The 27,501-nt window shown below is 42.3% G+C and overlaps 1 protein-coding gene across 1 annotated transcript; it reads right to left on the bottom strand.

The window, feature by feature from the left end:
• Nucleotides 1–269: 269 nt before the first annotated feature.
• On the bottom strand, nucleotides 270–27,237 carry LOC117252924 (ras-related protein Rab-8B). The gene is made up of 8 exons (XM_033620208.2): nucleotides 26,931–27,237; nucleotides 14,066–14,126; nucleotides 13,889–13,949; nucleotides 9,255–9,332; nucleotides 9,008–9,097; nucleotides 4,076–4,141; nucleotides 3,949–3,999; nucleotides 270–2,803 (listed from the first exon to the last, which is right to left on the bottom strand). The coding sequence occupies exons 1-8, from the start codon at nucleotides 27,052–27,054 to the stop codon at nucleotides 2,714–2,716; spliced, it is 621 nt and encodes a 206-aa protein (XP_033476099.1). The 5' UTR covers nucleotides 27,055–27,237; the 3' UTR covers nucleotides 270–2,713.
• Nucleotides 27,238–27,501: the final 264 nt, after the last annotated feature.

Genomic DNA, 27,501 nt, shown 5'->3' with positions numbered 1-27,501 from the left:
ATTTGACTCACCGATTGATTGCTTAGCTGATTGTTCCTTCATCACTTTGAGTTAATGAATTCAGATTTTTAATGAATTTATGAAACAAGAACACAAACAGCTGATTGATTGATCGACTTATTGATTAATCAGAGGGAGAATAAAGGAAACATCCTCAGAGAATTATTAATAAATGAACCTGAAATTAAAAAGACACGAACATCACCTCTGAGCCGTCAGTGCTGATTGGTTCAGTATTGGTTCAGTATTGATCGGGGGGACACGTGTCGACAAGTTAAAGCACCTTTTTATCAGAAGAAGCAAAAACACAGAACATAAAGTGCAGCTGAAAAAATCCACAGGAGATAAAAACAGTGATAATAACTATATTAATAATAATAATACTGAGTCTGTAAACAGGAAACAGTTTTAACACGTCAGATATTTCAGTTTGGACAAAACCTTTTTTCCTTCAACATCTGAACAACAAACAAACAACACTGTAAAAAATGTAAATATTTCAAACACAAACTCAAAAACAAACAAAAACAGTGATTAAAATAATCAATAATTCTGATTCCTTCGTTCAGAAGAATTCAAACTTTTTATTCTTTATTTCATCCTCGTTCTTTGTTTGTTCCTCAACAATTAATATTTATATTTAAATTCAGAGGAAGCAGAATTATGAATTGATTTTTCTTTGAGTTAATAAATCATTTAAATCCAGCTGTAATGAAGTGATGAATGATTAATACAATGAGTGTAATAATTCTGATGAATGAGTGAATGTTGAGGTGACGCGCTGCAGAAAAGATTAAAGTTATAAACTGAATAAAACTCTTTAACACCTGAAACTTTTCAGATTCATACAAAAATAAGAATTTCAACAAAAAGCTGAATAAAAAATGTTAAAAAATAAAATTCTGTTAATTTTTTTTCCTCGAGTGGTTTCATGTCAACAAACGAGAGCAAATATAAAAATATAGAAAAGCAGCAGTTATTTCAGTTAAAGCACAGAAACACAGCAGACACTAAACGCCTCACGGCCGAGCTGCAGACAGGGATGTGGAGATCAGATGTGGAGCGACGAGGAGCGTCAGAGTCATGAGGAGAAATGAATGAAATGAAGAACGGAGTGTTGACGTTTGAGCCACAGCGTTGGTTACAACACGTGTTCACTTCCTGTGTGTTCACTGAAACATCAGAAACATGTCGCAGTAACAAAACTCTTCTTTTTGTCTCACAGGAAGAAACTTCGACTCGTCTGAAGGTCAGTCGCAGTTTGAGGTGTGTCAGACTTCCTGTCAGCTGTTTTAATCCTGATCCTCTGCTGCACCATAAACACAAACCCACGACATCATTAATATCAGAGCCGAGCGGCGCTCATGATGATGTCACAGTTTAACATCATGACATCATGAACAAGCCGATGTCACAGCATCAGGATGAAGGATTAAAGGACACGACAGGTCAGACCTAGTACCAACACACGTCAGGTGATCCGATCACACGTGGACGGGGCTGAATATGAGCGTCAGCAACCACCAAGACGCACTGTGATCTGAGACAAAGGACACATTGGACATTTTGTGATGTAACCACTAATCCGTCCTGACGCGTCCCCGACAAGGACGACGTCATCGGTGCAGAATGTGGCAGTTGTTTTGGTGACGCCGGCTGCCGCTCGATAACTTCCACTTTTCATTTTATTTCATGTCCAGTTGGACAAAGTGTTGTGTGACCGTCCCTTATTTTGTCCTTGTGTTGAACTCTGCTGATATCACCAGCTGTACAACACGATGCTAACGTGACAAGCTAGCACGCTAACAGAAGTGTGATGTCATAACTGTGGGCAGGGCTGTAAGTATGTCTCAGCCGTCCACCTGTGATCAGATCACTGATGTGTGTTAGTACAGGTGTGAAGGGGGCGGAGTCTCTGAAGAGACAATCAATGAACATGATTATTAACATGATCAGATGTGTTTGATCCCTTTAACAGGATGTTTATATACAAACAGGATGTTTACATGTTTGTCTGATATTAATTTATGATGTGATGAATTCTCTCTGCTCAGAATCAGATCAATTTAATTATTGATTATTGAATATTGACACATTTAAAGTGAATTTAAAAGATGAAATTATTAGTTGTGTTTTTGTTCAATAATCTGAGCTGACACTGTGACGCATGAATTAAATCACGTTAATGAACAGAAACGAGTCGTTAACATGAAACTGATGTAACTTTAGATTCTGATTATTGATTGATTGATCAGCTCTTGTGTGTCTCATTAAATGTGTCAGTGATGTCACTCATAATAATGACACATGTATGACACACACACGGATGTGTTGACGTTTCGATGAGCTGCAGCTTCAGACGTCACTTCTTTGGTTCAACTCTGAGTTCGTTTTTTTTTTCTGCTGCAGAATTTAAATGAAGATAAAACATGAAACAGATTGAGACGTCTCACAGCCTCACACCAGCTGCTCTTCTTCATCATCATCATCATCATCATCATCATCATCGTGGTGGCTGCGGTGTCGTCCTCACCTGCTGCAGTAACGCAGAGTTTAGAACAGAAGAAGAAGAAGAAGGAGGAGGAGCTGTGAGCTGAGAGAAAAGCAGAAACGTTCCAGAAGGTTCTGATGAAGACACTCCTCATGTCTCCACAGGTGTGTCCTCCTGCAGGACGAGGAGCAGGAGCAGGAGGAGCAGGAGCAGGAGGAGCAGCTACAGCAGGGAGCACCTGAAGAAGCTCTTTTTGGAACGTGACTCTGTGATCTTGACGGGTCCGCCTCCTCCTGACGGGTTGCTGTCGTTCTGAAGGAAACACAAACAGTTCAAAGGTCACAACATCGTCGACCAATCAGCTTCAAGCAGCAGACGACTGACAGATGTCCCTCCTGACCTCCTCTGAGACAGTAACCTGAACATACATGACCAGTGGTCAGAGACACCTGAGGACACCTGTGAGTTTATAATGTCTCAATTATTTTTATATTTAAATTATATCTTACTTTGAAAAGTCACTTCCTGTTTTTGTGTCTGTCCTCGTCCTCATCACTCATTTGCTCTTCCTGACCCTTTTCACACAGAGGCGGCGCCACAGAATCAGACTCAGCTTTACTGTCCCTCTCCCCTCCCTGAAGGACCTCCACCGTACCCGCTGTGTCAAGAGGGCACGTAGCATCCTGAGAGACTGCACACACACAGGACACCTGGTGTTTGAGCTGCTGCCTTCTGGCAGGAGATTCAGGGCGCTGAAGTCACGGACAAATAGACTCAGGGGCAGCTTTTATAACAGGGCAATAGCACTAATCAGTACAAACCTCATCTGATTAGCTGCCTTTTTTCTTCATCAGTGGGTCATGTGCAATGAACAATACCTGCACTTTACGTCACACTGAAGTGTATATTTTGTATATGTTGTTCTACTCTTCGTATATTTTATTTCTTCATGCCTTCTTTTGCACCAAAGTGGACAGTATCCCAGTTTCGTTGTGCTGTGGTACACAAGTATGGCTGTACAATGACAATAAAGATTTATCTTATCTTATTTTTATTGACCGCATACAAGGAATTTGACTTCGGTAAACTTTGCTACCAGTGTTGACATTAAGTTCTCAAAAGAACTAAACTAAATTCAAAATTAAATTACGCAACATTTACGAGCCCTAAATATCTGTGAGGTCTGTGAGGGTCCCGTCTTTACGCCTCCTTATCATTTTGACTCAGAACCAAACGAAGGTGGCATCATGTGACTCCAGTGTGTGATGTCAGACAGCATGATGACATCACAGTATCAAATGAGGCATGACATGTAACACAACAGCACCAGCCCCTAGTGTGAAATATAACATACATGTCAGCAGCTCTTTATAAACAATACCAATCATTTAGTGCCCCTGTTCCTGGACCTGTGTTTGAGCTAGCTGCTAACAGCTGATGTTCTTCTTATAACCTACCATCTTCCTGTTGAGTCTGGTCATAATGTCTCTGCCAAGGGTGAAAAAGGCCTGTGGAGCAGAGGACCATCATGTTAACGTCTGAATGTCTTTATTCTGTTTACGTGATGCAGATGTCATCACTCACCTCCTCCACGTTGATGCTCGACTTGGCGCTAGTTTCCAGAAACTTGATCCCGTAATCAATTGCCAGCTGAATAACAAGAGACAGGTCAACGTTTGTATCCACCACAGAAGAAGACGATACAGATGTACTATACTATGACTTTTTTCGAAATGTTATACTATGACTTTTTTCAACATACGATATGACTTTTTTCGACATACTATACTATGACTTTTTTCAAAATCTTATACTATGACTTTTTCCGACATACTACATATACTATGACTTTTTTTCAAAATCTTATACTATGACTTTTTCCGACATACTACATATACTATGACTTTTTTTCAAAATCTTATACTATGACTTTTTCCGACATACTACATATACTATGACTTTTTTTCAAAATCTTATACTATGACTTTTTCCGACATACTACATATACTTTGACTTTTTTTCAAAATCTTATACTATGACTTTTTCCGACATACTATATATACTATGACTTTTTTTCAAAATCTTATACTATGACTTTTTCCGACATACTATATATACTATGACTTTTTCCGACATACTATATATACTATGACTTTTTTTCAAAATCTTATACTATGACTTTTTCCGACATACTATATATACTATGACTTTTTTTCAAAATCTTATACTATGACTTTTTCCGACATACTATATATACTATGACTTTTTCCGACATACTATATATACTATGACTTTTTTTCAAAATCTTATACTATGACTTTTTCCGACATACTACATATACTATGACTTTTTTTCAAAATCTTATACTATGACTTTTTCCGACATACTATATATACTATGACTTTTTTCGACATACTATATGACTTTTTTCGACATACTATACTATGACTTTTTTCAAAATCTTATACTATGACTTTTTCCGACATACTACATATACTATGACTTTTTTTCAAAATCTTATACTATGACTTTTTCCGACATACTACATATACTATGACTTTTTTTCAAAATCTTATACTATGACTTTTTCCGACATACTACATATACTATGACTTTTTTTCAAAATCTTATACTATGACTTTTTCCGACATACTACATATACTTTGACTTTTTTTCAAAATCTTATACTATGACTTTTTCCGACATACTATATATACTATGACTTTTTTTCAAAATCTTATACTATGACTTTTTCCGACATACTATATATACTATGACTTTTTCCGACATACTATATATACTATGACTTTTTTTCAAAATCTTATACTATGACTTTTTCCGACATACTATATATACTATGACTTTTTTTCAAAATCTTATACTATGACTTTTTCCGACATACTATATATACTATGACTTTTTCCGACATACTATATATACTATGACTTTTTTTCAAAATCTTATACTATGACTTTTTCCGACATACTACATATACTATGACTTTTTTTCAAAATCTTATACTATGACTTTTTCCGACATACTATATATACTATGACTTTTTTCGACATACTATATGACTTTTTTCGACATACTATACTATGACTTTTTTCGACATACTATACTATGACTTTTTTCTAAATGTTATACCATGACTTTCTCGACATACTATACTATGACTTTTTTCAAAATGTTATACTATGAATTTTTCGACATACGATACTATGACGTTCTCGACAAACTATACTATGACTTTTTTCGACATACTATACTATGACTTTTTTCTAAATGTTATACTGTTGAGCTGATGCTCCCAATTATTAAATGTTTATTTGTTATTTTGTGTTTATGAGCAAACTTAATGTAATGTTATTTTTAATGACTGATTGTTTCAGTTAATTGAGGACTGATTGATTAACTGACAGGCCAGCTGTCTGATTTCATTTGTGGGCGTGTTTAATAAAAGGCCTTGCACCCGCAGCTGAGTTCAGTTGTGTGTTGGTGAAAGGGGAAATGGCAGAGCGTCTCCGATTCACGTTTTTTAAATTCTTTCATCCTTGGATTCGGTGCTTGATGTTTTAACTTCTGGATTCACAATGCTGTGCCGCTGTATAGCCCTACTTTGCCAACATATACTATGACTTTTTTTGACATACTATACTCTGAATTTTTCGACATACTACACTATGAATTTTTTCGACATACTATATTATGAATTTTTTCGACATACTACACTTTGAATTTTTTCGACATATTATACTATGACTTTTTTCGACATACAATATTCTGGCTTTTTTGACATACTGTAGTATGAATCATTTCGCCATGCCATACTGACTTTTTTAGTCAAACTATACTTTTTTCAAACCTTATACTATGATTTTTTTCGTAATGTTACAACATGAATTTTTTCCACATAACTATACTATGATTTTTTTCAATTCAATTCAATTTTATTTAATATCACAAATCACAATTTGCCTCACAGGGCTTTACAGCATACGACATCCCTCTGTCCTTATGACCCTCACAGCGGATAAGGAAAAACTCCCCAAAAAACCCTTTAACGGGGAAAAAACGGTAGAAACCTCAGGAAGAGCAACTGAGGAGGGATCCCTCTTCCAGGACGGACAGACGTGCAATAGATGTCGTACAGAACAGATCAACATAATAAATTAACAGTAATCCATATGACACAATGAGACAGAAAGAGAGAGAGACAGAGAGAGAGAGACAGAGAGAGAGACAGAGAGAGAGAGATGCAGGTAATGACAGTAGCTTACAACAACATAAATGAAAATAATAATATTATGATTATAATTCTGGCTGTTGTGGTACAATATGTTGAAAGTATGTATTAATATCTGATAGTATACATTAGGGATGTAACGATTGCCGATATTACGGTAAATTTCGGTTAATTTTTACACGGTAAGAATTACCGTTTATATTTAAATTAATAAATTAATTGCATTATCGCGGTGGATTATCAAGACATGTAATAACAGCCTCATTTAAGTCTTGCGTTGCAGGCGCTGCGTGAATGCGTAGCATTTTCACAAAGAATGAAAACATGGTGGAAGGTGGTGATAGCGGCACGCAGGACATTTCCCCCCCAACTAAACGCACAAAGTCTGAGGTCTGGGCGTACTTTGGGTTCTGAAGAATGCCGAGGGACAGCTGGTGGAGGACAACTATCCTGTGTGCAGAACATGCAGAAAGAAAGTTGCTGCAATGGGTAGCAACACTACAAATCTACTGGCTCATCTCAGTGACCGTCATCCACAGCTTTACAGCCAATGCAAGTTATGCTATGCAAACGTCAGTTACTGTGTGAGGGACTTCGGTTTTACTAAGATTGTCATAATGTGTAACTCGACGTATACGGGACATTTGAGCCATATCTGTCCTCCTAAACGGCGACTAGGTTTTCCGTTTTCGTTTAAGACACTTAGGAGCTAATACTAGCTGAGTAGCTAATGGCCGTATTAGCAGCTATGTTGCTAACGTTAAGTGTTTCAAAACAAAACGGAGCTGTAAACACTGAGCGGAGCCGACAGAATATAAACCGACGTAACGTAACGCTAATTGAGATCAACTATGATTTAATGGTTATTGTATGGCGAGCTAGAATCGATATAGACGGCCAGTTATGCTTTCTCGACATAAGCTCAAGGAAACAACATAAAACGCTGCCGTGTTAACCTTTGACCGAGAGCATGCACTCCTTTTCTCATACAGGTAATCCTCTGACTCACATCCACACTTCTAATATGTGAATTATTCTGTGTAATGATGACCATTGCCCTTAGGGTTTTTTTGGTTTCTCCTGCACATTTGTGATATCTGTTCTATATACTGTATGTCTTTTGTTCTACTCTTGCATTGTTTTGTTTTATATATATTTTTCCTCTCGTGCTAATAAATAAATAATATATTAATTGTTTACATATTTTGCTGACTGTTAAAATGCACCGGACAAATAAGCTTTGTTCCTGTAATTTGTTTACATATTTTGTTAATTTAAAATAAATTTTTCTGTTGCTGTGCCAATCAATTGCCCCTTTAATGTGAAAGTTTCATTTTATTATAAGATTTTGGCTGTTAACATTTTAGTATCATAAGGAAGTTACAAGATTTAGTGAAGTTATTTCAATGTATCTATTTTTTGGACATTTTACAGCGCTTAAAAAAATATTGCAATATTATCGTTTACCGTGATAATTTGGTCACTATAATCAAGATAGCAAATTTTCCATATCATTACATACCTAGTATACATATGTGACAATAATCATATGTGTATAATAACAGTAGAAGTATGATTAATGATAACAGCTGCGACTTTTGTCGAAATACTATACTCTGAATTTTTTCAACATAGCATACTATGACTTTCTAACAAAATTTCACACCAATGTCTAATAGGATAAACTCATGAAGGTCAAAAGGTCAAAGGTCAGTGTGACCTCACAAAACATGTTTTGTCCATAACTGAAGAATTCATTCACTAATTCTGACCAAACTTGACACAAATGTCTAACAGGATAAAATAATGAAGGTCAAAAGGTCAAAGGTCAGCTTGACTGTGACATCATCATGTTTTAACGTCATATCTCAGGAACAGAAGGGGAGACATTTGGTCAGATACTGAATTGGTGACTCTAATCTTGAAACTGTGCTGATTGTATAGATCTTCTGTGTGTGAAGCATCCATGTTTTCACTGACATGGATGGAGACTGTCAGAGACACTGGACTGGTGGGCGGAGTCATACAACCACAGGGTGGACTGGTGGGCGGAGTCATACAACCACAGGGTGGACTGGTGGGCGGAGTCATACAACCACAGGCGGGGATTCTAATCATGTTTTGGTTTGTGTCAATTTAAATCACTTTGTCAAGAAAGTTAAGAAAAGTGTTCCATTAATAAGGTTTAATATACAACACAATGTCCTGTTTCTCTTATTATACAAATAAAGTTTGTTAATAATATCTATGATAAAAGGAAATGTACAGACCTTCTCTCCTCTCTCCTTGGACACTTGTCTCTTGTCGTTCATGTCACATTTGTTTCCCAGAACCATTCTCTCCACGTCTGAAGACGCATGCTGAAAACAAACATGAACGTCATTACTGTCACATGACCTCTGGCCTCTGTCACATGACCTCTCTGTGACCTGGCCTCTGTCACATGACCTCTGGCCTCTGTCACATGACCTCTCTGTGACGTGATAACGTCATGTCATGAAAGGAGGCGGGGCTTACCTCCTCAATGTTGCGTATCCAGTTCCTGATGTTATCAAAAGACTTCTCGTTGGTGATGTCATACACCAGCATGATGCCCTGGAAAACAAGAGACAGGAAGTGAGTGCAGAGGAAGTGATGTACGCTGTGACATCACCACAGGAAGTGCCACACACACACACACACACAAACACACACAAACACACACATACAGGCTCCTTATCGTTATGTTTCACCTGCCTGTAAAACTAACCGCTGATTAAAATCTTTTATTCTCTCTGCTGTTCGTCTTTTAAATTCTCTGTAAATATTTTTTTAATTATTCATAGATTCTTTTGTTTCACTGAACTCCTCAGGATATTTTTTTTATATTTTTATATATTTATCTATAAAATAAGTATATATAAATACACACAGTACAGGCCAAAAGTTTGGACACACCTTCTCATTCAATGCGTTTTCTTTATTTTCATGACTATTTACATTGTAGATTCTCACTGAAGGCATCAAAACTATGAATGAACACATGTGGAGTTATGTACTTAACAAAAAAAGGTGAAATAACTGAAAACATGTTTTATATTCTAGTTTCTTCAAAATAGCCACCCTTTGCTCTGATTACTGCTTTGCACACTCTTGGCATTCTCTCCATGAGCTTCAAGAGGTAGTCACCTGAAATGGTTTCCACTTCACAGGTGTGCCTTATCAGGGTTAATTAGTGGAATTTCTTGCTTTATCAATGGGGTTGGGACCATCAGTTGTGTTGTGCAGAAGTCAGGTTAATACACAGCCGACAGCCCTATTGGACAACTGTTAAAATTCATATTATGGCAAGAACCAATCAGCTAACTAAAGAAAAACGAGTGGCCATCATTACTTTAAGAAATGAAGATCAGTCAGTCCGGAAAATTGCAAAAACTTTAAATGTGTCCCCAAGTGGAGTCGCAAAAACCATCAAGCGCTACAACCAAACTGGCACACATGAGGACCGACCCAGGAAAGGAAGACCAAGAGTCACCTCTGCTTCTGAGGATAAGTTCATCCGAGTCACCAGCCTCAGAAATGGCAAGTTAACAGCAGCTCAGATCAGAGACCAGATGAATGCCACACAGAGTTCTAGCAGCAGACCCATCTCTAGAACAACTGTTAAGAGGAGACTGCGCCAATCAGGCCTTCATGGTCAAATAGCTGCTAGGAAACCACTGCTAAGGAGAGGCAACAAGCAGAAGAGATTTGTTTGGGCCAAGAAACACAAGGAATGGACATTAGACCAGTGGAAATCTGTGCTTTGGTCTGATGAGTCCAAATTTGAGATCTTTGGTTCCAACCGCCGTGTCTTTGTGAGACGCAGAAAAGGTGAACGGATGGATTCCACATGCCTGGTTCCCACTGTGAAGCATGGAGGAGGAGGTGTGATGGTGTGGGGGTGTTTTGCTGGTGACACTGTTGGGGATTTATTCAAAATTGAAGGCACACTGAACCAGCATGGCTACCACAGCATCCTGCAGCGACATGCCATCCCATCCGGTTTGCGTTTAGTTGGACGATCATTTATTTTTCAACAGGACAATGACCCCAAACACACCTCCAGGCTGTGTAAGGGCTATTTGACCAAGAAGGAGAGTGATGGAGTGCTGCGGCAGATGACCTGGCCTCCACAGTCACCGGACCTGAACCCAATCCAGATGGTTTGGGGTGAGCTGGACCGCAGAGTGAAGGCAAAGGGGCCAACAAGTGCTAAACACCTCTGGGAACTCCTTCAAGACTGTTGGAAAACCATTTCAGGTGACTACCTCTTGAAGCTCATGGAGAGAATGCCAAGAGTGTGCAAAGCAGTAATCAGAGCAAAGGGTGGCTATTTTGAAGAAACTAGAATATAAAACATGTTTTCAGTTATTTCACCTTTTTTTGTTAAGTACATAACTCCACATGTGTTCATTCATAGTTTTGATGCCTTCAGTGAGAATCTACAATGTAAATAGTCATGAAAATAAAGAAAACGCATTGAATGAGAAGGTGTGTCCAAACTTTTGGCCTGTACTGTATATATAAATACAAATATGACTCATCTCTTTATGTGTCTACATGTTCTAGTAGACTATAGCACGTGTGCATGACAAGCTGTTCAAACAAACTGTCCCTCCAGAAAACAACTTGTGTGCAACAACTTATCCCCACTGCTTTTAAGCAGCCTCTTGACATGAACACAGACAGGGCCAAAAACATCACCGCAGCTATTGGCATATACATATCCACATCTATGCGCCCATATGCCAGAGTAGAGGAGCCCGGCTTCAAGTATTTATTCAAAGTGTAATACATGTGTGAGTTTTTGTTGCTTTTTCCCGTTGTACCGAACCGTGACTTGTGTGTACCGTTACACCATTAGTCTTTTTTTTTTTTTTTTTAAGATATTTTTTGGGGCATTTTTTAGCCTTGAATGGACAGGACAGACAAGTGTGAAGGGGGAGAGGGAGAGAGAGAGAGAGAGAGAGAGAGAGAGAGAGAGAGAGAGAGGGAGTGACATGCAGCAAAGGGCCACAGGCTGGAGTCGAAACCGGGCCGCTGCGGCAACAGCCTTTTACATGGGGCGCCTGCTCTACCACTAAGCCACCAACACCCCGAGTCATTTTTAACATGCTCACAGTCAGTTTTGTTCTTAATGAGGGACGTGCTGCAGAGTTGAGTCGCTGGCCTCATTTGCCCTCATTTACCTGCTGAACCGCGTCTACGCCCACCTGGACAAGCCGGGGAGCACTGTGAGGGTCACGTTCTTTGACTTCTCCAGTGCTTTTAATACCATCGGGCCTGCTCTACTGGGTGACAAGATGATGGCAATGCTGGTGAATCCCCCCCTTGTGTCCTGGATTGTGGATTACCTCACTGGCAGACCACAGTACGTGCGCTTGCGGCACTGTGTGTCAGACACAGTGGTCAGCAATACCGGGGCCCCACAAGGTACTGTCCTCTCTCCTTTCCTCTTCACCCTTTACACCACGGACTTCAGCTACCAGACAGAGTCTTGTCATCTTCAGAAGTTTTCTGATGACTCTGCTATAGTTGGATGTATCAGCAAGGGTGAGGAGGCTGAATACAGGGCTGCGGTGAATAACTTTGTCACATGGTGTGAGCTGAACCATCTGCAGCTCAACACAACAAAGACAAAAGAGCTGGTGGTGGATCTGAGGAGAACGAGGACACCAGTGACCCCAGTTTCCATCCTGGGGCATAACGTGGACATTGTAGAACACTACAAGTATCTGGGTGCGTTCATCGACAATAAACTGGACTGGACTAAGAACACTGAAGTCCTTTATAACAAGGGACAGAGCCGCCTCTATTTTCTGAGGAGGCTCCGCTCCTTTAACATCTGCCGGACTATGCTGAGGATGTTTTATGAGTCTGTGGTGGCCAGTGCTATTCTGTTTGCTGTGGTGTGCTGGGGCAGCAGACTGAGAGTAGCCGATGCCAACAGACTCAACAAGCTGATCAGAAAGGCCAGTGACGTTGTGGGGGTGGAGCTGGACCCTTTGACAGCAGTGTCAGACAGGAGGATGCTGTCAAAGGTGTGGGCGATACTTCAGCATGGCTCTCACCCTCTCCACAACGCTCTGGTCGAACAGAGGAGCACCTTCAGCCAGAGACTGATTGCTCCTAAATGCACCACTGAGCGCCACAGGAAGTCATTCTTACCTGTGGCCATTAAACTGTACAACTCCTCCCTCTGATGATCGGACTCATTTGGCTATTTATAAAACAAAACACACAATATAATTACTCATTCTTATTTCATTTATAACGCTACAACCATTTCATTGTATATTGTATATATTTCAGATTGTCTACTTTACTATTTTATTATTTTATTTTATTGTCTACTTTAATATTTTATTTTATTTTATTTTATTTTAATGTCTACTTTAATATTTTATTTTATTTTATTTTATTTTAATGTCTACTTTAATATTTTATTTTATTTATTTCACTGTCTATTTTAGTATCTTATTTATATCTTCATCTTTATCTCTTGTTTCCATTCATGCTGTATTTCTATTTCTACTTTGCACGGAGCATTGGAACAAAAACAATTTCCCCCCGGGGATTAATAAAGTATTCTGAATCTGAATCTGAATCTGAATCTGAATAAAAACGCCTGTAAACACATTTTAATTTAATCTTAATGTGGTTGTTTATCAAATATCAACACTGTGACTTGTGAGCAGCTAAAACAATTTAATGCCCTCCATCATTAAACACAGACGTGACATCATCAGAGCTCAGAGCCAAACATTCATACTTTCAATGCACAGACTCAACGAACACCTCCTGATTTAAATCATCTTCTTTATCAAATTGTGTTTTATTTAAGTTTACATTTCATGCATTTTGTCAAAACCTCTTTTTAGATTTGTATTTATGTAGATTTATTTACGTAACTAATTTGTATTTTCTAAGTATGTGAATGTGTATTTGAATCTTTTCTCTCTTTCATCTGAATTTACTCATTTTAATATGTGAAGCACTTTGATTTGCACTTCCTGTATGAAGTGTGCTGTACAAATACAGTTCTAATTATTATTATTATCATTATTATTGTTGTTGTTGTTTTCATGTGTCCAGCAGCAGTGAGGTCAAGAGGAGGGGGCGTGTCTTACCATGGCTCCTCTGTAATAGGCTGTGGTGATGGTCCTGAACCTCTCCTGACCAGCGGTGTCCCTGCAGGGACACAAAGCACCAACATGTTATTAACTTGTGACAGCACAGACTATTGATCTGATGTATTGATCCTGACTGACACAATCACTGATCAGTGTTTCATCAATCGAACTCACCAGATCTGAAGTTTGATTTTCTTCCCGTCCAGTTCGATCGTCCTGATTTTAAAGTCGATTCCTGAAACACAAGTCAGAGAAACAGACTGATGTCAGGCTGCAGCGCCACCTTCAGGACTAACAACACATACCATCAGCACAAACACTGTAGCCTCAACATGTTAGCATGCGACGCTAAGCTAACGTGGTGAGCATGGAAAGAAAAACATTATTCACAAATATTAACAGTCCAAGGTCACAATAAGACACAAACTAAAGACATATATACAGCGCTGAGAGAGGCTGACCCTGATGAAGCATCTGAACCTCAACATGGAGCGGATGCTTAGGTCTGAGACAACTGACAGAGCTGTAGAGACGACCCTCTCTTCACACAGATGCTGTGGGATATCAAAGTAACACCAGTGATGTTACAGCACAACTTGTTTGTGTTTTTAAGCTTCAGATTAACGAACCAACAGATGGCGTTAGAAGAAAGAACGGACTCAATAAGAGCAGAACAGAATATTTTCATCATCGTCCGATCTTCATCAAAACTCTTCAGCGTCCTTCAAAAGAACAGCTGTTGGTTTGCCTTCTTACAGATGCTGTCAGTGTCCAGGATGACATGTAAACCATCACATAAGTCATCAGAGACACTCAGGCAGGCGCCACAGGTCCATCAGAACCAGGACCAACAAGCTCAGAGACAGCTTCTTCACACACACACACACACACACACACACACACACACAAAAACACACACACACACACACTAACACCACCCCACCCCAAACACACACAACTGCAATGTGGTCTCTGTAATCCACACAACAATGCATGAGGATAGAATTATTATTACTTGTATTCTGTGCTCCTTATTCTATATTGTGAACTTTCACTTTGAAATGTGCTTTTCCATGACATGGACGGCTGCTGTCTGGCACCCTGATGCTTGGCTTAGTCAATCTGTGAAGCCACACATGAACTGTCACTTGCCAGTTAGCTCAGTGAGATAGAAGACGGACCTCAGTCTCAGAAGTTGTGACTTTAAGCCTCAGCTAAGGCAGAACGGACGTTCTAATGTGAAAGTCCTATGTTCAGGCATCATGCTATGAGGATTAGAGACTACCAAGGTTAAAATAATTATGATCCAGGCAGTTTTGCAGAGAGACAAATACTCTTTATCAACACTTTTCCCTGTTATCCCTCGTCTCTTTTCCCTGTTTATTTGGCTTAGCTATCAGTCAATATGCAGAGTCTATCCAACAGCTACTTTTACATTTTAAAAAATGTTTTCATCTTTGTCACCATGGATAATGTTTAGCTTTAAGCTAGATCAGGCCAGTTTGTTCATAATTGCTAGCAGTTACTGTTATTCTTACTTTCTTGTTCTGAGTTTTTTCTTTCCTTTGTATATTATGAGTCTGATCACTTCAGCCACTCATCCACAATTTGAAGGGCATGCCATAATTATATGATGTAACTTCTATGTTGTGATATGCTTTGTTTTAGTGTGTGTGTTGCTCAGAATTGCCTAATTTTGCCTAAAACTGCCCGGCCCCGACCATTGCTGCGCAGCACCTATAATTATCACCTGTATTTCTCGTCTGCACCTTAAAAGCAGCCCCCGCAATTTTGTTGTATAGGCAGCACCTGTGTTAATGTGCAGTGACAATAAAGGCTTTCTGAACTCACAGAAACTGACTTCAGACTTGTCAGCTATCGTCTGTGTCAGAGACAAACATCAGCTACGTCATCATGATGCTAAATAATACGAACCCCCAGAAACATCACAGCTATCACCTGAGGCTGTGCAGCAAAGCATGCTGGGTGTCCAAACACAGCTCGTCAGCATCAGTTTGAAGTTTCTGACTCGTAAAAATACAAACGGCCTCCTGGAGCCTGATGAGTTTGATTTCCTACATGTGGTCTTCAGTTATGACATCATGTCTGTGGCTGTGGACAGAACTCTGTCCTGCTGAGGGACACTTCAGGTTTCTTCCTCTCACAGTGAAATAAATCTTGACACGGTTGACTCCACCCGCCTTAGGTGCGCTTGTTTCTCAGCCCTGTGTGTTTAAGCTGTCAGCTGACCGGGCGTGTCTCTGACAGGAAGTCAGATATTTTTAACAAACAAATGGGAGCAAACGTTCCTTTCTGCCTCTGAGAAGTATAACTCTGTTTCCAAGAAGCTGCTGACAGGAAGTCTGAACGTCTGACAGCTTTGTTTCCTCCTGCGTTTCCTGAGGCGGGCTCAGAGGAGGAAACATGGAGGAGCTGCTTGTGATGCTGGTTCAAATCCCAGAACCAGCTGCTGAAGTCTGAAGCTCTGTCCATGTTCCCCCCTCGTCACACTGACCGTCTCTGGTCCATTGTCCTCAGCTCGCCCAGCTGGATGTTGGTTTGATTCCCTGAACAGATCGACCTTCCACAGTGTCCTCCAGCAACACGTTCAACCAATGACAGAAAACGTCAACAACAAGTAGTCCGATTACAAGAAGAAACACTAAAAACTAAACATGTAACAACTGAAACCAACCAAAGAAAACAAGTATTTTCTCAGTTAATTAATAGTTTAAAACTTTGAAGAAAATAGTGAACATACACCCTGACACAGAGTTACAGCAGAGACACGGAGCTGCTGCAGAGATAGAGCTGCAGAGACACAGAGCTGCTGCAGAGACACAGAGCTGCTGCAGAGACACAGAGCTGCTGCAGAGACATGGAGCTGCTGCAGAGACACAGAGTTACAGCAGAGACACAGAGCTGCAAAGACACAGAGCTGCAAAGGCACAGAGCTGCAGAGACACAGAGCTGCTGCAGAGACACAGAGTTACAGCAGAGACATGGAGCTGCTGCAGAGACACAGAGCTGCAAAGACACAGAGCTGCAAAGGCACAGAGCTGCTGCAGAGACACAGAGCTGCAAAGGCACAGAGCTGCAAAGGCACAGAGCTGCAAAGGCACAGAGCTGCAGAGACACAGAGCTGCAAAGACACAGAGCTGCAAAGGCACAGAGCTGCTGCAGAGACACAGAGCTGCAAAGACACAGAGCTGCAAAGGCACAGAGCTGCTGCAGAGACACAGAGCTGCAAAGGCACAGAGCTGCAGAGACACAGAGCTGCAAAGACACAGAGCTGCAAAGGCACAGAGCTGCTGCAGAGACACAGAGCTGCAAAGGCACAGAGCTGCTGCAGAGACACAGAGCTGCAAGGGCACAGAGCTGCAAAGGCACAGAGCTGCAAAGGCACAGAGCTGCTGCAGAGACACAGAGCTGCAAAGACACAGAGCTGCAAAGACACAGAGCTGCAAAGGCACAGAGCTGCTGCAGAGACACAGAGCTGTAGAGATGAAGGTGAAACCACAACAGTAGCTCTCACTGATCTGAAGTCGGTCTGTGGACGTCATGATCCAGCTGTAAAACGGAGGATGCACGATATTGTTTTTTTTTTTGCAGATATCTGATGTGTCGATATGTAACAAATTATGTGACCAATACCGATATATCCACTATTTCCAACCTGATGTCAGTGATCATCACCAAGTCTCTTCTGTGGTGAACTAACGTCATATCATACTTGCAGACTATGATGGTGACGGCCCACCAGCAGATGGAGACATGAAACATTGTTCAGTGTCTGTGATATTCACTCATTGTGCTGAATAAGAAAAAGACACAGGGCTGATTCTGATCGTTCATTTTAAAGCTGATATCGGCCGATACTGATGACGTGCTGATATTATCATGTATCCCCATGTTAAACTAAAAGTGACTGAGGCACCCGTCTGCATGCTGAGAGTCAACAGAGGTCTGAAGAGATGATGTCAGTGTGAGTAAAGAAATAAATACCATCATTAACAGCAGCTCAGCCGTTATTTCAAACTGCAGTTAATAACTTTAATAAAGAAAACTGTCTGAAAGTGTCTCTGCAGAGGGACAGGAGACGAGCCAGGGCTGAAACAAAACGACACAGACTCTTATAATATGTGATCAGCGCTGTCTCGTTTAACACTTTGACCTCAGTTCATGACTCATGACAGTGACTAACATGATTGACAGCTGTGTTAAAGACTGCTCGATTCTGATTGGTTGTTTTCAGTGCGGCGCTCGTGACTCTATTCACCCAGGGTTTTAACAGATCCAGGAAAAACTGCATTTTCCTACTCTGCACCTTGGACATGGAGCAATCTTCAAAAAGATTTAAAGTGAGAAACACATGGATGAATGTGAGGTCATCATACGGAACATGTGACAGAGACATGAGCTTGTTTTTCCTGAGGTTTGAAACAGTGTTGTTTTATTGTGGATTTTTGTGTTATATGTTGTATTTGTTGCATTTCAAATGTGTTCTGATTGGCTGCTGCCTCGACCAGGTCTCTGTTGTAAAAGAGATGTTCAATGTCAGTGGGACTTCCTGGTTACATGAATAAAAACATAAAATGTAATGCCATCAGAAGCAATCAGAGGAAGAGGGACACAGACTGGCTCATGTATATCACTGTGTGGATGAAGGGCCAGTCTCAGTAAATACGACATAAAAGTGATCAACTTTAGCTCTAACTCTGCTACATGATTAACTTTAATTAATAATGAGGTCTGTTACAGCGACAGACGACAGAGACTGGCAGAGTTATCCTGTTTAACACAGTGCAAAGAGCAAACTGTAATTAAATCTACTCATAACTGACGTCTGCTCTCCTTATTCTAACTTTAATCACAAGTTAATCTCATTTATCAAACAATTGTTAAAAAAGGCCTAAAGTGTAAAAAACTAAACTCGTGTTCCCAGCAGAGAGAAAATCTTTCACTCTCTCATTTCCTATGAACTTCTCCCTCTTTTATTTTTTCTCCTCTTACACTGTTATCAGGAAGTGAAACTCAGTTGCTGCTGGTTGTTACGGAAACGTGCAGCAGAGCAGGTCAATGACCTCCTCCTCTTCCCTCCTCATCTCCTTCCTCCTCTCCTCTTCCCTTCTCCTCCCTCCTACAGCTCATTTTATTGTTGACTGTTCTGACAGATTTTTCTCAGCTGATTGACTGTCCATGTCAGAAAAAGTGACATCACAGCGCCAGACATACAATCCATCACATAAAACAAACAGTCGGACAGTAGGCTGTCAGCAGATAAACAGAGATCTGTGTGGCTACATGAGACCCTAAAAAAGAGGCTGGATCATGGGGAGTACCACCAGTTGGTCCAGGAGCTTCTCCTCCATCATGGACGTTTACAGGCAGATTTTAGGACGACTCAGGGGCAGTTTGACAACCTGCTAGTGCTGCACAATTTGATAAAAATGTGCAATTGCGATTTGAATGGACAATATCGCGATTTGCGATTGCGATTACAATATAATAAATAAATGGTATCATGAGTCTTGTTGCTTGACTCAGTGTTTCCCTACATTATATCAGGGGGCACTGACCTGACATAGTTATTGTTATGGACAGACAGTGAGTCAATGACCATCAACAGACTGAGCACAGTCAAACACGCTGCTCACACAGCAGCGCAGCACGACACTGTACACACAGCGGAGCGAGCCTGTGTTGCTTCAGGCGTTGTCACGTAAATCACAAATTCCAGCGCCATAGCACAACACAGCAGCATGTCAAGTGGGCCGAACCTGAGCAAAGTTGCTCAGTTTTTCATTTGTTATATAGTTTGTTATGGAGTCCATGATTTCCCTGTGACACTTACACATTTGCGTAACTGTGCTTGGATGTTGTTTATGAGGCTCTAGCGGCGTTCAGTTGTCTCTTTGTCTTGAACGTTACACGGCTCGGCTTTCTCTCACATGCACTCTTCCTACTTTTCCCTGTGCTGTGCTGTCTCAAGTGCTGATATAGATTGGTCGTGTTGCCGCGGGACGTGGCAACTTTAACTTTTAAACTTTTACACAGCACGTCTTTCTGTTCAACGTCGCCGTACCTGTATCCAAAGTATCGCCATGTGATAGACGTTAGGCGTTTTTTTCGCCACCAACTCAGCCTGTTCATGGTCGAGCTCATGCTCTTCTTCAGCGTCTGTGTTGGTCACTGCTGCACACCGGCTGCATGCACCAGGATAGCTTGTGGGCGTGATGTCAACAAACTCCACACACTACAGGAGAGGCAGTCACGTTCACAGGCACACACGTTAACATTTATTTACATTAAATCACAAATCACAGCCTTTTATGCGGTTATGTCATCGCACAGCCTGACATTGCGACTGCGATTAGATTAATCGTGCAGCACTACAACCTGCTGTCTATCATCGGCTCATATAGCTCTGGGTATCCAGCAACCACTACCACCAGTTTCTCCTCCATTGTTTACCAACTGTAAAGTTGTTGTCATGGCCACCACAGAAGCCCCGCCCCTCAAATCATCCCATTGGACAATGTGGAAAAGGCGTAGATGACATGGGGCACTTCTCTGCTCTGAGCTTAAGTTTTTTCAACTCGAGGAGTTCAGAGCACTCTGGCAAAAACACCTACTGTGCTGTCATTGGCTACGACTAATCAGACACGTCTCTGTGATTGGACGTTAGCTCCGCTGGTTTCTCTGTTGATCTTTCTCCACCTTCTGCAGCTACAGCAGCGACACTGCTGACATGTTGATGACAGTGATGTAATCATAACAACAGATAAACAGGGTGACTGACAGGTGACCACAGTGCTGCTGAGCTCTGTCTATTTAAAGTCCAGATTTAAAGGAGGACTGGAGGCAGGATTGTCTGCAAATGGCTCTCAACATGGAGAAGGCTGAGCCGGCAGCTAACAGCTAATAGTGCTGACAATGCTAACAATGCTAACAATGCTAACAGTGCCGACAGAGGTGATGGGAGGTGAGATACATGTAGAGCCTCCCCCTGTGCACAGGTCTGTGATCTCAAGAGCTTTGCTAATACTGTCTATTATTAATTATTATTGTTTATTATTGTTTGTTTTTCTATATTATTTTATATTACTGAATATTTGTTTATGATTACTGTATATTACTGTGTTATTGTGTTGATAGAGCCAAATGTGTCTGTAACTCCATCCAGGAGATCTGGTTTCACATCACTGATGAACTCTTCATTCATTCACACTCACACACACACACACACACACACACACACACACACAGTCGGAGGTCAGCTGACCCCTGGCAGCGTGGTGACAGTGCATCCTCTGTCTGACACAGCAGCAGAGGATTGTGGGAGCTCATTCAACATTCATACAGCAGCTGAACAGGGAGAGACTGGAGGACACATCATCATCATCATCATCATCATCATGTCACATTTGTCTCATCAGTCCTGTTGGTGCTCACACACACTCACACACACTCACACACACTCACACAGCTTCAGTGATACAGACCCAACTTTATATTCAGCTGACACATCATATTTATTTTACACACAACCAATCAGACATCTGCACGAGTCATTGCGCTCTGACACAGCTGACTTCCTGTGTTCATGTTCAGCCCTGAGCCTCCTCTATTTCACAACACAACACACCACGTCATTTTGTTTTCTTCAAAATGAACCTGTTAGTTTAGTTTAACCAGTCAGTCACCAGTTATAATGTGTGTCGAACCAAACTGACGTCTGTAGTTTAAATGACTTCAGTTTGATTTGGAGCTCAAACTGTTAATAAAACATGAGAAAATATAACGTCAGCTGAAAATCTAAGTGTTTCCACTTCTGCTGTCACTTCAGTTTCACTGTGTATCTGAGTCTGAACAACACACACACGCACACACGCACACACACACACACACACACACACACACACACACAGAACCAGCAGCACGGTGTAGACAAAAAAAAAAGACAGTTCCCACTTCCTGTTTCCACCAGGAAGACAGATGAGCGACGCACACTGAGCTCAGCTCGTTATGACGCACCGGAAACACACACACACACACAGACAGACACACACACACACACACACAGACAGACAGTTGTCTCTTCTATCTCACGTGCACATTTAAATAAACACAGTAACACGTGAGTGTGGAGCGCTGTACGACAGGCCGTTACCTTCACATCCCACTCCTCGTTGTGATGTCATATCTCAGCTGTTCCTCCTTCAGAGCGAGTCACATGGAGGCTATGAACACAAACAGGCCATCTGGCCAAAGCTCTGCTCTAAACGGCGCCCACATCACCTGCAGACGGGTCAGACGCCTCTTTAACCAGCATCAAATCCAAACTGTTGCCATGTTGGTGCAGTTTTATTGTTCAGGACAGATGACCTCTGACATGTGTCCTGTCGTCACCTAAAAAAAACACACCAACCTCCTTCTAAACAAACACAGCGTGCTCCACTCCGCTGCGCCCTCCTCATACCTCCACCCAAACATCATCTCCTTCATCATGGCGTGCTCGACTCACAGCCCGTCACGTGTTGTTGTATCGTTGGGCAGCTGTGGCTCAGAGGCACAGTGGGTCGTTCGATCCCCAGCTCCTCCACTGTGCATGTCGAAGATACTGAGTGCTCCTGATGGCTGGCCACCTTGTGTGGTAGCCTCGGCCACCAGTGTGTGAACATGTGTGTGAATGTGTGTGTGAACATGTGTGTGAATGTGTGTGAACATGTGTGTGAATGTGTGTGTGAACATGTGTGTGAACGTGTGTGAACATGTGTGTGAATGTGTGTGTGAACATGTGTGTGAACGTGTGTGAACATGTGTGTGAATGTGTGTGTGAACATGTGTGTGAACGTGTGTGTGAACGTGTGTGAACATGTGTGTGAATGTGTGTGTGAACGTGTGTGAACGTGTGTGAACATGTGTGTGAATGTGTGTGTGACTGTGTGTTTGAACATGTGTGTGTGAACCTGTGTGTGAACGTGTGTGAACATGTGTGAACATGTGTGTGTGAATGTGTGTGTGAACGTGTGCGTGAATGTGTGCGTGAAGGTGTGCGTGAATGTGTGCGTGAATATGTGTGTGAACGTGTGTACTCCTGATGGCTGGCCACCTTGTGTGGTAGCCTCGGCCACCAGTGTGTGAACATGTGTGTGAATGTATGTGTGAACATGTGTGTGAATGTGTGTGAACGTGTGTGAACATGTGTGTGAATGTGTGTGTGACTGTGTGTTTGAACATGTGTGTGTGAACCTGTGTGTGAACGTGTGTGAACATGTGTGAACATGTGTGTGTGAATGTGTGTGTGAACGTGTGCGTGAATGTGTGCGTGAAGGTGTGCGTGAATGTGTGCGTGAATATGTGTGTGAACGTGTGTACTCCTGATGGCTGGCCACCTTGTGTGGTAGCCTCGGCCACCAGTGTGTGAACATGTGTGTGAATGTATGTGTGAACATGTGTGTGAACGTGTGTGAACATGTGTGTGAATGTGTGTGTGAACATGTGTGTGAACGTGTGTGAACATGTGCGTGAATGTGTGTGTGAACATGTGTGTGAACGTGTGTGAACATGTGCGTGAATGTGTGTGTGAACATGTGTGTGAACGTGTGTGAACATGTGCGTGAATGTGTGTGTGAACATGTGTGTGAACGTGTGTGTGAACGTGTGTGAACATGTGTGAACATGTGTGTGTGAATGTGTGTGTGAACGTGTGCGTGAATGTGTGCGTGAATGTGTGTGTGAAGGTGTGCGTGAATGTGTGCGTGAATGTGTGTGTGAACGTGTGTACTCCTGATGGCTGGCCACCTTGTGTGGTAGCCTCGGCCACCAGTGTGTGAACATGTGTGTGAATGTGTGTGTGAACGTGTGTGAACATGTGTGTGAACGTGTGTGTGAACGTGTGTGAACGTGTGTGAATGTGTGTGTGAACGTGTGTGAACGTGTGTGTGAACGTGTGTGTGAATGTGTGTGAACGTGTGTGTGTGAACGTGTGTGTGAATGTGTGTGTGACTGTGTTTGAACATGTGTGTGAATGTGTGTGTGAACGTGTGTATGAACGTGTGCGTGAATGTGTGTGTGAATGTGTGTGTGACTGTGTGTTTGAACATGTGTGTGAACATGTGTGTGTGAATGTGTGTGTGAACCTGTGTGAACATGTGTGTGAACGTGTGTGTGAACATGTGCGTGAACGTGTGTGTGAACCTGTGTGTGAACGTGTGTGTGAACATGTGCGTGAACGTGTGTGTGAACCTGTGTGTGAACGTGTGTGTGAACCTGTGTGTGAACGTGTGTGTGAACATGTGTGTGAACGTGTGTGTGAACGTGTGCGTGAATGTGTGTGTGAACGTGTGTGAACATGTGCGTGAACGTGTGTATGAACGTGTGGGAACGTGTGCGTGAACATGTGTGTGAACGTGTGTGTGAACGTGTGCGTGAACGTGTGTGTGAAAGTATGTGTGAACGTGTGCGTGAACGTGTGTGTGAATGTGACATGTAGAGTAAAATGCAGGTGTGAGGACTAGAGAGGAGCTGTACAGGTGCAGGTCTAAAGGCCCGAACATACTCGGGCGGAACGTATGCTGAACGGACTCCGCCAGGAATGTCCGCATTCATTCGGGCTTTCATAGTCGAGTGCACTTCCGCGTTGTAGTTTCCTGTAAAAATGTCTGTGAAAAATCCCCGCGATGTGAAAAATACATGCCGAGCAGTCACTGGTGTGCGGAGCGGAGTCCGCGCGGTCGTAAAATCTGAGCTTTGCGCGCACAGGCCTTGCAGACGTCTGCTTTGAGTCCGAGCGGACCTCCGCGGAGTCCGTTCCGCGTACGTTCCACCCGAGTATGTTCAGGCCTTAACACAGTACAGTCTGTCAGGAACAAGTCCTAAAACCCAGACATGAGTTAGCATGTTAGCATGTTCATGTGTCTCTGACAAGTGTCTAAACGAGACTACAGAACGTCATCACACCAAACACGCCTTTACAGCCTGGGTGTGACGTGGCAACGGCAACAACCCAGTCTCACTCCAAAGTTGTCAAACACCGGCGCTTTGGCAGTGACTTCTTTCGTCAGACACTGACGAACAAAGCCGTCACTTCATGGTAAAAATCCCATCAGCTGTTTGACGAGGGAACCAGAGCCACGCTAACTTCAGGGTTGGACTACAGAAAAACATCATCACTGGCAGACTCTATAGGAGTTGGATTTAGTGCCGTGACGCCGTCAGCACAGGCTGATGATGTCACTTTTTAATTTGCCACAAGGTGTTGACTGGATCAGACTGGAAACACTGTCGATGGACCCAACTCTCACTTCCTGTTCAGGCGTATATTTACTGTCACACAGAGCTCCCCACTGGACGGACCATCTCTAGTCTCTAGTCTCTAGTCTCTAGTCCTGAGTCATGAACTTTGAATTTCAAGTCCTGAGTCTGAAACAAGTCATAACGCACTCGTCAACAGATATAAAACTTTTTAACATGAAATAAATTTATAAAAAAATCATAAATGTTATTTAACCTGTTAATTTATCAAATCAAGTTTGTAGGACGTTGTGTCCTGTCTGTCGTTTGTCCCGTCTGTCGTTTGTCCCGTCTGTAGTTTGTCCCGTCTGTCATTTGTCCCGTCTGTCGTTTGTCCCGTCTGTCATTTGCCTCGTCTGTAGTTTGTCCCGTCTGTCGTTTGTCCCGTCTGTCGTTTGTCCCTTCTGTAGTTTGTCTCGTCTGTCGTTTGTCCCGTCTGTCATTTGTCCCGTCTGTAGTTTGCCTCGTCTGTAGTTTGTCCCGTCTGTCGTTTGTCCCGTCTGTCGTTTGTCCCGTCTGTAGTTTGCCTCGTCTGTAGTTTGTCCCGTCTGTCGTTTGTCCCGTCTGTCATTTGTCCCATCTGTCGTTTGCATAGTCTGTAGTTTGTCCCGTCTGTAGTTTGTCTCGTCTGTCGTTTGTCCCTTCTGTCATTTGTCCCGTCTGTTTGTCTCGTCTGTCGTTTGTCCCGTCTGTAGTTTGCCTCGTCTATAGTTTGTCCTGTCTGTAGTTTGCCTCGTCTGTCGTTTGTCCTGTCTGTTGTTTGTCCCGTCTGTCGTTTGTCCCGTCTGTCATTTGTCCCGTCTGTCGTTTGCCTCGTCTGTAGTTTGTCCCGTCTGTAGTTTGTCCCGTCTGTCATTTGTCCCGTCTGTCGTTTGCCTCGTCTGTCGTTTGTCCCGTCTGTAGTTTGTCTCGTCTGTCGTTTGTCCCTTCTGTCATTTGTCCCGTCTGTTTGTCCCGTCTGTAGTTTGTCTCGTCTGTTGTTTGTCCCGTCTGTAGTTTGTCCCGTCTGTAGTTTGTCTCGTCTGTTGTTTGTCCCGTCTGTAGTTTGTCTCGTCTGTCGTTTGTCCCTTCTGTCATTTGTCCCGTCTGTTTGTCCCGTCTGTAGTTTGTCTCGTCTGTTGTTTGTCCCGTCTGTAGTTTGTCTCACGTGTTCTGTGTAGTTAGAGTCTTTGCTATGAATCTGCATTAAATGGAAATACTCAGGTAAAGTAATACCTGTAACATGTAACTAAGTAAATGTACTCAGTTACTTTCCACCACTGACAGAGAACTTGTTACTGACAGTGTTCACATGTGAGTCCTGACTGTATCTGGCCGCTGGGGTCAAAGGGGAGATGGCTCTGAGGTGAAGCTAACATCTGTACCATCTCCTCCTCTCCTCTCCTCTCCTCTCCTCTCCTCTCCTCTCCTCCTTCTCCTCTCCTCTCCTCTCCTCTCCTCTCCTCCTCCTCCTTCTCCTCTCCTCTCCTCTCCTCTCCTCTCCTCTCCTCTCCTCTCCTCCTCCTCCTTCTCCTCTCCTCTCCTCTCCTCTCCTCTCCTCTCCTCCTCCTCCTCCTCCGACGACGAACACTTTCACTTTCCCGGTGAACTCCGTTAGCTCCGCAGCTAACATCACTCTGTCCCGTTAACAGCTGACAGAAAACCAACTATTCTCTGGCCGTTACCGGGGCCTGTTATCCAGCAGTGTACCGGATGTTACCGGGTGTTACCGGATGTTACCGGGCGCTGTATGAAGACTCACCGATGGTGGAGATGAAGGTGGTGTTGAAGGCGTCCTCGCTGAACCGGAACAGCAGGCAGGTCTTACCGACGCCGCTGTCACCGATCAGCAGCAGCTTGAACAGATAGTCGTAGGTCTTCGCCATCTTCCGTCTGTCCTTCCGTCTGTCCCGGGGGAACTTCCGGCCTCCTGCCCGGACTCTGTCTCTGTCTGCTGGGCGGACTGGGCTCAGTGGGAACACTGGTTCTGTACTGGTTCTACTGGGACAGGACCGAGAAGAAGCAGGAAACACTCCCTCTCCAAGCTACCCACAATACACTGCGACACACTTCCGCTGCCAGATTTTCACAATAAAACAGCTTAAAAAAAATACAGTTGTAATTATGTTTTAATATTTATTGAGAAAAATGATTTTATATTATAACAATATCATGAAAATGATTTTATATGATGTTAAAAATACCTAAAAACTGAAGTACTGCCACAAATTATGTTGCTGAAAACAGAAATTATACCAAACGTGTTAATTTACATTTTACTGTATTTTTGTACTTTTTTTTTACACTGTTAATACATGACTGTATCAACACAA

The sequence above is a fragment of the Epinephelus lanceolatus genome, chromosome 2 (assembly GCF_041903045.1).
Source record: "Epinephelus lanceolatus isolate andai-2023 chromosome 2, ASM4190304v1, whole genome shotgun sequence".
Classification (NCBI taxonomy): domain Eukaryota; kingdom Metazoa; phylum Chordata; class Actinopteri; order Perciformes; family Serranidae; genus Epinephelus; species Epinephelus lanceolatus.
Note: the sequence above shows the minus strand (reverse complement) of the source record. Positions and strands in the feature narration are given on the sequence as shown.

Excerpts from the sequence above, each read along its gene's own strand:
- LOC117252924 (XM_033620208.2), bottom strand. The coding sequence starts at position 27,054 with ATGGCGAAGACCTACGACTATCTGTTCAAGCTGCTGCTGATCGGTGAC. Across the intron at positions 14,127-26,930 it reads CACCTTCATCTCCACCATCG|GAATCGACTTTAAAATCAGG; the intron begins GTGAGTCTTCAT and ends CTTGTGTTTCAG. Across the intron at positions 9,098-9,254 it reads GGATACGCAACATTGAGGAG|CATGCGTCTTCAGACGTGGA; the intron begins GTAAGCCCCGCC and ends GTTTGTTTTCAG.